The 12,361-nt window shown below is 41.3% G+C and overlaps 1 protein-coding gene across 1 annotated transcript in view; it reads right to left on the minus strand.

Annotated features, from left to right (window-relative positions):
* Window positions 1-12,361, minus strand: part of MLH1 (mutL homolog 1) — a 55,253-nt gene that overhangs the window by 12,790 nt on the left and 30,102 nt on the right. The window contains 3 exon segments of the mRNA XM_030930797.1: window positions 8,280-8,428; window positions 11,198-11,301; window positions 11,303-11,569. Of these exon segments, the coding sequence (XP_030786657.1) occupies window positions 8,280-8,428; window positions 11,198-11,301; window positions 11,303-11,569 (520 nt within the window).

The following is a 12,361-nucleotide window of genomic DNA, read 5'->3' on the forward strand; positions in this document are numbered from 1 at the left end:
ATGATGGCTGTTGACTGATCAGGGTGGTGATTGCTGAAGGCTGAGGAAGCTGTTGCAATTTCTTGAAATAAGACAACAGTGAAGTCTGCTGCAACAATTGATTTTTCCTTTCATGAAATATTTCTCTGTAGTTTGTCATGTTGTTTCATAGCATTTTACTCACAGTAGAAATTCTTCCAAAACTAGTGTCAATCCTCTCAAACCCTGCTGCTGCTGCTTCACCAATTAAGTTTATATAATATTCTAAATCCTTTGTTGCCATTTCAACATTAACAGCATCTTCACCAGAATTAAGTTCTCTCTCAAGAAACTACTTTCTATGCTCATCCATAAGAAGCAACTCCTCATCTGTTCAAATTTTATCATGGGATTGCAGCAATTCAGTCATATCTTCAAGCTCCACTTCTAATTTTCTTGTGATTTCCACGACATCTGCAGCTACTTCCTCCAATGAAGTCTAGAACCCCTCAAAGTTATCCATGAGGGTTGGATGCAATTTCTTCCAAACTCCTGTTAATGTTGATATTTTGACTTCCTCCCAGGAATCTCGAATGTTTTTCAGGGCTTCTAAAATGATGAATTCTTTCCAGAGGTTTTCAATTTACTTGGCATAGATCCATCAGAAGAATCACTTTCTATGGCAGCTAGAGCCCTATGAAATGTATTTCTTAAATAAGACTTGAAAGTCAGCATCACTCCTTGATCCATGGGTTGCAGAATGGATGCTATGTTAGTGTTCATCTCCTTATATATCTCCATTAGAGATCTTGGGTGACCAGGTACCTTGTTAATGAGCAGTAATATTTTGAAAGGAATCTTTTTTTCTGAGCAGTAGGTCTCAACAATGGGCTTAAAATATTCAGTAAATCATGCTCTAAAAGATGTGCTGTCATCTAGGCTTTGTTGTTCCATTTATAGAGCACAGGCAGAGTAGAGTTAGCATAATTCTTAAGGGCCCTGGGATTTCTGGAATGGCAAATGAGCACTGGCTTCAACTTAAAGTCACCAGATGCATTAGTACCTGTAAGAGTCAACCTGTCTTTTGAAGCTTTGAAGCCAGGCAGTGACTTTTCCTCTAACTATGTAAGTCATAGATGGCTCCTTCTAATAGACTGTTTTGTCTACATAGAAAATCTGTTGTTTAGTGTAAGCCACCTTCATCAATTAGATCTTCTGGATAACTTGCTACAGTGTCTACATCAGCACTTGTGGCTTCTTTCCTTAAACCTCATCAGTCTCTGTTGGCTTTCAAGTTTTCTTCTGTAGCTTCCTCACCCCTCTAAGTCTTCAAAGAATTGAAGCAAGTTAGGGCCTTACCCTGGATTAGGCTTTGGCTTAAGGGAATGCTGTGACTGATTTGATCTTCTATCCAGACCACCAAAACTTTATTACAGCAATAAAGCTGTTTCACTTTATCATTCATGTATAACTTGGCTAACTTGCACAAGAGGCCTAGCTTTCAACCTATACTGGCTTTTAATATGCCTTTCTCATTAAGTTCTTGCTTTCAGTTTCTTTGTTTGTTTTGTTTTGTTTTGTTTTTGAGATGTAGTCTCACTCTGTTGCCCAGGCTGGAGTACAATGGCATGATCTCGACTCACCGCAACCTCTGCCTCCTGGGTTCAGGTGATTCTCATACCTCAGCCTACTGAATAGCTAGGACTACAGGCGACCACCACCAGGCCTAGCTGATTTTTGTATTTTTAGTAGAGACAGGGTTTCACCATGTTGGCCAGGCTGGTCTCGAACTCTTGACCTCAGATCCTCCCAAAGTGCTGGGATTACATGCGTGAGCCACCGCACCCGGCCTCATCCTTTCACTTAAACATTTGTGGACACTTTGGGGTTATTGATTTGCCTAGTTTCAATATTATTGCATCTCAAGGAATAAGGAGGCCTGAGGAAAGTGAGGAAGACATGGGAACACCCAGTTAGTGGAGAGGTCTGAGCACACACATTTATTAATTAAGCTCACTGTCTTATGTGGGCATGGTTTTGTCCACATAAGACAGTGAGCTTAATGGTGCCCCAAACAATTACAATAGTAATGCCAAAGATCAGTGATCACAGATCACCATAACAGATATAGTAATAATGAAAAAGTTGGAAATATTGTGAGAATTACCAAAATGTGACAGAGACACAAAGTGAGCACAGGCTGCCATAAAAATGGCACCTAACAGACTTGCTCTACAAAGGGGCCAATCTACAACTAGTAAAAAATGTAGTATCTGTGAAAATCAACTCCAGGTGGGCTAGAGGCATATCTTTAATTATCGCAAAGTTAGGAAGGATTTCTTAAGCTAAAAAGCCAATCTGTAAAGAACAATTGATAAAATCTGCCTACATTAAATCTAAGAATTTCTGTTCCTAAAACAAGTATTCATTTTAAAAAGTTACTAGGGGATCCCTAAACTAGGGGAAGATATTTTCATTTAACTCACTACTATCTAGAATATATTAAAAACTCCAAAAATTAATTAGGTAAGACAAAAAAAGAGCCCATCAAATATTGGGTAAAAAACTTGAACAGACACTTAACAGTTAATGAAATATACTTATTTATTGATTACTTATTTATTTATTGCTCTGTTGCCCAGGCTGGAGTGCAGTGGTACAATCTCGGCTCACTGCAACATCTACCTCCTGGGTTCAAGTGATTCTTGTGCCTCAGCCTCCCAAGTAGCTGGGATTACAGGCATGTGACACCATACCCAGCTAATTTTTATATTTTTAGTAGAGATGGGGTTTTGCCACGTTGGCCGGGCTGGTCTTGAAATCCTGGCCTCAAGTGATCCACCCACCTCGGCCTCCTAAAGTGCTGGGATTATAGGCATCAGCCAACGCGACTGGCTGAAATACATTTAACTTTATTGCAACCAAGAAAATGCAAATAAAAACTACCATCAGATACTGTTTCACAATCATCAAACAGGTAAAAATCTGACAGTATAATTATTGGTGATAATATAAATGAATATGACCCCTCTGGAAAATAATCTGTCATTTTATGACCCAGCAATAACTCTCTTAAATATATGACCTAGAGCTTCTCATCCAGTATGCCAGGCCACCAATCAACTCATATGAGGCTGGGAAGCAAGGTGGCATGTGGAGACACAGAGACTGAGACCATATGAGTGCTCCAACTGTCCTTCAACAGAAGAATGAATTAACTGTAAATTCATGAAGCAGAATCTGTATTATATAGAAAAGGTAAACCAGAGCTGTATGTAACAAGATGGATGAATCTTAGGAATATATGTATAGCTACCTATAAATTGCAGAAAAACTAAACTTACAGTGTAATTCTACTTTTATAAAATCTAAAGCTTGCAAAACTAAACAATTTTTTAGGACTACAAATATAGGTAATAAAGCTGTAATAAAAAAACTGTAATAAAAAAAGGAAATAATAATCCCAAAATTTAGAATAGTAATCACCCCTAAAGAAGAAGGGAAGGGAATGGCACAGGGGAGCAGCACATAAGAGCCTCAAAGGTGATGGTGATGTCCTATTTCTTAGGCAAGTGCTATTCTCACAAGTGTTCATGTTTTTCTGTAGACGCTACATATATTTTATAAATATGATTTTTAAATTTACCAATGTATATGTATGTGTGTGTTATGCACATATATATATACTTGTGCATATATCTATGTGTGTGTATATGTATCTTTGTTTTCATGAAATAAGTAAAAATATCACCAGCAAAAAGGAAGAGTGGGGACAAGAGAGGTTGGAGAAAACAGCATGGGTCATAGAACAGCAATAAGCCTATACATTATGTTTTTACTATACTTTTCTTTTTAAGCTTTGGCACCACAAGTGAATTCTCATACTATTATAGAAGTTCTACAATACTATCCCCCACCCCATAAAAAGAGGTTTATTTTCTTCATTTTTAGAGTAAGTATTCCTCTCTGTTCCCACTGGAAACTCGATGTCTCTACAGGATGTTCTGCGTAGGCGGAAAATGATTATTTTAAAAGCTGGAGAACATCAAATAATCCTGAATAATGAGGCACTGGAGGAAAGGGAGAGCAGTGTAATCCACTAAAACAGTCAGAGATTTTCCACACAGAATGTTCATGGACTGCTCTGACGCATCCAGAGCTACTGAAGCGCAGCCCTGCCAGCAGGACGGGGAAGGGAGGCAGCAGCACGAAGCACAGGGCTTTTCTTCATTGGGCATTGTGAGGCTTCTTGTACCTCTTCACAGCCTCTTATCAGGACTTAAAACAACTTTCATTTCATCCCTAACCTAAATATCCCCATAGTGCTGGTCTGCAGGCATTTCCCTGCCAAAATCGGACAAAATCCGTCTGTACTTCAAAGCCAAACCACATATCTAAGTTCATAACTGAGGCCTTGAGTCTCAGCATCTTTTTCTGAGAAGCAGCAAGGGAAACCAAACCTGAAGAAAGGGTGACCAGTCCTCTAGTTCCTAATGCTCACTTGCAAGGGTAAACGCCCCCGTCCCCTGCTGGCTGTCTTCCAATGGCCACTGTATGCCAGTACCTTCGCTGTTACCAGAGATAATCAAGACACCCTTCCATCTCTCTCAGGAGATCTCACCCTGGGTTTCTGCTGAACTGGCCTCATATCTCTATTAGAGGATTTCTTTCATTCTACCTAAACAATTCCCAGATAATACCATGGTATTCTTTAAAGCAGGGGTCATAGTTGATCCATTTCACTTCCTACTTCTGAGCTTGGCACAGTACATTTTTTACAGAGAAGATACTTGACAAATGTTTGCTGAACTGATTTCTTGTACCAAAAAAAACTGTCACCTAGTGACAAACCATGAATATATACATTCAGACCCAGGACTGTTCACCAAACAGCAAGAAAATGAAATTAAATGTGGATATCTGGAGGCAAAAAACGTTTAGGGTATTTTCACTTTAAATGGTAGCAAATAGCTTATGACATTTCTTAACCCCATTAATTAACAGATCAAAATTATGGGACTAGCAGTAAGTAAACTCAGTCATTACTAATCCCTGAGATGAACCTTATTCCATAGAATGCTTGCCTGGATACTGGAACCTGTCAAAATTAACCTCACTTGTTAACTCAAAGTGTGTCCACCGTGGATGGGTAAATCCCTAAACTCAAGAGAACTGTCTAACTGAACGTTCAACTTTGACATCCCTTTAAAATAAAGATTCTAGGGCTTTACCTCCCAGGCTGCTCCTCTCAATCACTGACTCGCTGCCTTAGCAAATATCTACTGAGTATACATGCCAGGTACTCTGCTCAGCACCAAGGACGAGGCGGTGAGCTCCACAAACATGATCTCTGCACAGACAACACACTGCTCAAATAATCATACAGATCAGGTGCAACTAAGAAAGCTGTGACAAGGAATGTATCTCTTACTTCTTTCATGACCTGGGGAACTTCATCAGGGAGTAGTCAGCCTCTTGGTCTATTAAGGCTAGTGGTCTTCCTCATCAAATCTGAGCCTCAGTCAAATCCCTATACAGCATTCAACTCAAAGAGAATCAGCTTCTCCAAGGCTGGGGCTTTGGGTGTCAACCAGATACCAGTGGGTAGGGGCTCATGGCAGAGGTCCCTCTCCTTGAACAGTGCCTTACAGATTATAAAGCACACACACAGTATCTTAAGTGTTCATCACCACAGCCCTGTAAAGGCTGCAGTGTAGCACATTTTACAAAGCACGAAAATCATGCCCAAAATGTTGAACAAATTTCTGTCTGGTCTCTGAATGGTGTAGGTGGTGGGAGCTTCAGAGGAGTTCTGGCTCCAAAGCAAGAGCACATTCCATTCCCCACAGCACAGGCGACTCCGTCTGTAAGCAGCATGTTTGAAAACACCAGCCTCAATAGATGGAATCAGAATTACATGGCATGCTTGTCCTGCAAGGGCTGTTGACCTGGTTATGCATCTAGCCTTCCTGCATGAAGGCCACTGCCAGTAGCAACCCACCACCAACAAGGCAGGAACCTGGGCCTGTTTTTGATTGTGGAGATGTTGCAATTAGTCTGTCCTCTCCATTTTCCATTCCATTTTCCTCATCTTTAAAATAGAGAAAACGGCATCTGCTCTGCCTCCCTCACAAGACTATTCTATAATTAAGTGAGATACTGTGTAGGAATACACAATTTTAAATCATTTAGATTTATCATTTTAGCCTCAGCAAGACTCCAAAGCTGAACAAACTCGAGGCAGGTTAGCTTTGTTAATACACTGCACTGAAAACAGTTTGATACTATTCAGAAAGTTATTGACATTGTAACTTTCAACAGCCTGCTATACATGAGGGAGACAAACCCTTTAAGAAAACTCATAATTTCCAAACTGAGGGAATCTGTCCATCAAAACCACTGTGAGGAAGACTACTAAATGCATCAAGTAACAGCTCACCTTTTAAAAGCATTTTAAAAGTTCCTAGCTTGAAAGCTAACAATGATGGAATGGAAGAGCAACTGGAGCAAATCATGGAAATAAAAACCAGAAGCCAATTGGCAGCCACTTCTACAGCTAGCAAAACCTCAGTCACAGGAAGCTTGTATCCTGCCCAAAGGGAGAGACGACCTGTGGGTCTTTTCCCACATGTAAACAAAGGCCCAAAATGCTAAGAAAAGGGAACAAATGTAGAAAGGCAAGTTGAAGCTTTCCTGAATTTGCTTAGACAAGTGGTGACTGAGACTGAAAAAATTAAAGAAGCCACTGAATCAAAAGCAGATGTTTTTTTGTTTTGTTTTGTTTTTTGTTTTTCTTTTGAGACAGAGTCTCACTCTGTCGCCCAGGCTGGAGTTCAGTGGCGCAATCTCGGCTCACTGCAAGCTCCACCTCCTGGGTTCAAGCCATTCTCCTGCCTCAACCTCCCGAGTATCTGGGACTATAGGCACCCACCACCCCGCCTGGCTAATTTTTTGTATTTTTAGTAGAGATGGGGTTTCACCGTGTTAGCCAGGATGGTTTCGACTCGTGATCTGCCTACCTTGGCCTCCCAAAGTGCTGGGATTGCAGGCATGAGCCACTGCACCCGGCCAAGAAGCAGCTATTTTAAAAGGTTAGGGACTAGTTGGAAAGGCACAGAATTGCTCCTGTGACTACTCATTTCTTTTAAAAATTAAACCAGATTGTCACATTTTAAGATACACTTTGTAACAGTTTTGAAATTTGACTACCTTAATTAAGAAATATGTAATAGGCCAGGTGTACTGGCTCACACCTGTAATCCCAGCACTTTGGAAGACAGAGGTGAGAGGATCACTTGAGCCTAGGAGTTCAAGACCAGCCTGGGAAACATGGCAAAACCCCATCTCTACAAAAAAAAAAAAAAAAAAAAAAAATTCACTGCAGCCTGGGTGACAGAATGAGACCCTGTGTCAAAAAAAAAAAAGTATAATAGATGAAAAATAGAAGTGTCACTGCTAAATTCTCAAGTACAGAGCTGCCTACTGGAGCCCTGGACAATGATGTCTACACTTAGACCATTACTGTCTCACTCATAAAGTGGGGTCAGGATTGTTGCTTGGGCCAGTTCACTGTTACACACCTCAATCCCTGAGACAGTTCATCCCTTGGAGGTGACTAGCCTCACCTTTTAATTCCTAAAACCATTATTTTAGTTTTGAAGTAACAGGGATCAAGATAGTTCTATACTCAGGTATTCTCAAAACCTATTTCTGACAAAGATGATAATGATTTATTACTTTGTCTTCAGAATATAAAAGTGTCAGCTCCTTACTCTGTAACAAGTGTTATTATTTACATTTTATCTCTAATCAGCACAATGATCTTTAAGGGTAAAATTAATTTCATGTTATAGGTAAGAAAGAACTGAGGCATAGAAAGGTTAGGTCAGGAGTCTAGGGTCACAAAAGAGATGTGGTAGTGCCAGAATTTGAGCTCATGGCTACCTCCCAAGCCTGTGCACTTTCAGCAACAGGACATGCCATTCAGTACACAAGATAAGAATTTTGCTTACCATTACATTGCTTTCAGCTAAGACAGAAACAAACTGAAAATTGGTGAAATGACTGATTTACTCTGACTCCTATGGTTTAACAAGAACTACCAATTAAGGCTAATTAAAATAAACAGAGATTATTTTTCTCCCTTTTCTCCCAATCAAAAACTGTCTTTAAGCTGATGCTATTGTGGGTTAGTAAAGGAAAAGGAGCTTGCCCAGCAAAACTGCAGTGGCCACTCTGACAACATGACTTGCTTTCTCCATTTCCAGAACCTTGGCAGTTGAGGCCCTATGCATCCCAGGTAGGCCGCAGCGTTTACATACCCTCATGTCCCCGTTCATTAATTTCTTCCTGGAGACTCAAAACACTGGTGAGGTTAATGATCCTTCTCCGGGGGGTACAAGCTGCAGTCATTTCCTTTCGGGAATCATCTTCCACCATTTCCACATCAGAATCTTCCCGATGTCTCTTTCTGCAATGAAGAAAAGGAAGTGCAGATCATTAGTATTCTTGTTTTTAAACTTAGCCAAATTTTGTGGGTTGCATTTTGGAGGAGCAAGCAACTTCTCTGTGCTGGTTCCACAGAGCTGTGGATGAACCCCTGTGCTGGTGGCAGGTCAAAAGATCAGTCTGTTCTCTGGTAGACTGCTTATCTGACAACGCTCAGATCCCAGCAGCTGGTCATGCAGCCAATGTAGCAGGACTCTGGAGTATAGCTTCATCCCGTAGAGCTGCAGGGCGTTGAACAAGTGAGCTGAATTTGTCAAGTCTCATTCATTCATTCCTCCATCTATCCATCCGTCGGACATTGCTATATACTAACTACATCCAGCAATGAACAAAACAGATAAGGTACCTGCCCTCATAATGCTTACTTCCTTTTTTTTTTTTTTTTTTTTTTTTGAGACACAGTCTCACTATGTCTCCCAGGCTGGAGTGTTGTGGTGTGATCTCAACTCACTACAGCCTCTGCCTTCCAGGTTCAAGCAAGTCTCATGTCTCAGCCTCCCAAGTAGCTGGGATTACAGGCACAAGCCACCACACCCAGCTATTTTTTGTATTTTTTTTGTAGAGATGGGGTTTCACCATGTTGGCCAGGTTGGTCTCGAACTCCTGATCTCAGGCGATCTGCCTGCCTCTGCCCCCCAGAGTGCTGGGATTACAGGTGTGAGCCACAGCACCCAACCCACAATGCTTACTTTCTAGTGGGAGAGTCAAATAGCAACAGAAAAGAGATCATTTTAAGTATCAATAAACACAATAAAGAAAATAAAACAAGGTAGCATAACAGAATGATGGGGAAATGAGAGGAGAAAGAACTTCAGACTGAATGGACAAGAAGGCCTCTGGCAAGAGGTGACTTGCTGGTCTCACACTCCCGACCTCAGGTGATCTGTCCACCTTGGCCTCCCAGAGTGCTGGGATTACAGGTGTAAGCCACCACGCCAAGCAAGCCAAGAGGTAACCAGGGGGTTCCCAGGCTGAGAGAACAGCAAAAGCAAAAGGGTAAAAAGTTCAGTCAGTTCAGATCAGCCACAAGAGCTGTATGGCCAAAGCACCATGTGGGAGAAGGAAAGGGGAGGGCTGGAGCAAGGGTGGGGTGAGGGATTTAAGTTTTATCCCAAGTGCAAAGGAAACCACTGAAACATTCTCAGCAGAAAAGTGATACCACTTGATTTTGGACTTAAAAATATTTGACTACTCTGTGGTAAATATCACTTAGTTCTGCAAGTGATAAAAAAATGTAATACTTTCCCTGCAGGGATAAGAGCATTAAATGGGATAATGTATGCAAGGTATCTGGCACACAGTAGATGCTCCATAAATATTAGCTTCCTTTATTATTCCCTGGAAAAAAAATCTTTTTTTTTTTTTTTTTTTTTTTTTTTTTAAGAGACAGAGTGTTACTCTATCAGCCAGGATGGAGTGCAGTGGCTTGTCCATGGCTCACTGCAGCCTCAACCTGCTGGGCTCAAGAGATCCTTCCACCTGAGCTTCCTGAGTAGCTGAGACTACAGGCATTTGCCACCATGCCTGGCTAATGTGTGTGTGCGTGTGTGTGTGTGTGCGTGTGTGTGCGCGCGTTTGTGCAACTCCTAGACTCAAGCAACCCTTCCGCCTTGGCCTCTCAAAGTGCTAGAATTACAGGTCAATGCGCCTGGCTGGAAAAAATTCTTAGAAGTCATCTGCTAGGCTGACTCAGAAATGAGCAAACTGAAGTAATGCGTCTCAGTTCACATGGCTAATTAGTGCCACGATAGTGCACATGCACCCTTGGGCAAATTCCTTCACCTTGAGCTCCAGGTTTCGTATAAAGTACACATTAAATAAAGAATATCCACCTTAGAGATTTTGTGAAGTAATGTCTTATAGTACTTGCAGAATGTACACTGGAAGTGCTCAAAATCAAATGACAATCTTTATTATTATTATTATTCCTGCTCCTTTTCTCCAGCTTTCTTTCACCACTAGCCCACATACTTCAGGGAGTTTTTTTGAAACGGAGTTTTGTTCTTGTTGCCCAGGCTGGAGTGCAATGGCATGATCACGGCTCACTGCAACCTCCGCCTCCGGGGTTCAAGTGATTCCCCAGTCTCAGCCTCCCGAGTAGCTGGGATTACAGGCACATGCCACCATGCCTGGCTAATTTTGTGTTTTTAGTAGAGATGGGGTTTCACCATGTTGGTCAGGCTGGTCTCGAACTCCTGACCTCAGGTGATCCACCTGCCTCAGCCTCCCAAAGTGCTAGGATTATACGTGTGAGCCATGGCACCCAGCCAGGGAGTTTTATAAATTAGCTTCAGAACATGTGTTTTTTCCTGAAAAAAAGTGAAAGCAGCTTTAAGTAGGATGAAAAATAATCCTCCAGATATGTTAGGCTTCTCTCTCCAGCCATTTCTGGTGTTAAGGCTCTATCAAAATTCTTTACTAAAAATAAAAGATAAACCTGCTTTTTTTCTGGTGTGTTTATTCAATTGAGCAACTATTCCACAGTCTGAAGTGTTTTTAACTCATGCTTAGAACTGTGGACATTTAAGTTATTTCGAAGGACATTATGGTGGGTGACTCTCAAGTTATGGTCAAAGGCAGACAGTGGACAAGGCCACAGCACCATTTCAGAGGATGCAGAGGGCAAGTCAGGCAGAGAGAACATGCAAGTGATTCATGAAAAGCCAAAGTTAGAAGGCAGTTTTATTAGAGAACAAAGGAGGCAGGCTGCACTTTTCTCAAAAGGCCATACCTGGGGTTGCTGGAAGTGGGTCCTCTTTTATCTGACATTTCTGAAGTCCCCTTTGTCGTATCCCCCTTCAGGCTCTGATTTTTGGCAGCCACTTCAGCAGGGGACTGGGAGTTCAAGCATCTCCTCATCTTGCTGCCTAGCCCTGCCACTAGAAATATCTGTTTTATCCTCTGGAACAATGGCCTGGGGCTGACTGGACAGGGGTTTGCTCAGAGGCTGCAGAAATGCATCAAGCTTCTGTTCCCGGGAATCTGTACGAACCATCTGGTGGGCATAGACCTTGTCACTACTTCCAGAAGTAGAAGAGGAGGTCAGACTTGCTGTGGATTTAACCATCTCCCCAGAGGGGCCAGCAAGTCCTGGTAGCAAAGTCTGTATCAGAAAAACAAAACAAAACAAAAAAAAAACAAACATATATACATATATATATAGTGGAGAGACTCAGAATAAGAAACACAGATACATAGGTCCCCAAATGGAGCAGTACTAAGAAAGAAACTAGAATGAGGTATAATTATGATTGTTATAGAAGCAATTCTGCCCAAAATTTGAAGTACAAAAGGTTTACAGGTATAAAATTCAAGAATTAAGCAAAATACTTATAATCTTAAAATTATCTTGAAATGGAAATATCAGTGTAAAATTTTCATACTTTTGTCTGGGGGGATGCTGCCAGAAGACTTTTTATTGTGATAAAACACATATGAAATTTACCATTTTAACCATTTTTAAGTGAGAGCTCAGTGGCATTGACATTGTTGCGCAACCATCACCACCAGATATCTCTAGAACTTTTTCATCTTCCCCAAATTGAACCTCTGTGCCCATTAAACAATAATTTCTCACTTCCCCTTCCTCCCAGCTCCTGGCAACAACCATTCAACTGTTTATTTTTAAATACACATATTTCCTAGCTCTGACCACTGGAAAGGCCTAAAAGTAATGACTACCCAGTAGCAATGAGGACTCCCAGATCCCAAATTATAGTCTCTAAATACCATTTCCCACTAAAATGAACTATAGCTCCTTGGAGAAAAGGCCTATTCCAGGGCTTGGGCTGGAAAAGTAGAAAATGTGCCTGCAACATCGTCTTGTCAGAAACAAGGAAATTATCAAGACTAATGGAATTCGGTCAAAAGGCAGAGGGCCCTAACTCCAAGGGCT

This window comes from Rhinopithecus roxellana, chromosome 1, assembly GCF_007565055.1.
Source record: "Rhinopithecus roxellana isolate Shanxi Qingling chromosome 1, ASM756505v1, whole genome shotgun sequence".
Taxonomy (NCBI): Eukaryota; Metazoa; Chordata; class Mammalia; order Primates; family Cercopithecidae; genus Rhinopithecus; species Rhinopithecus roxellana.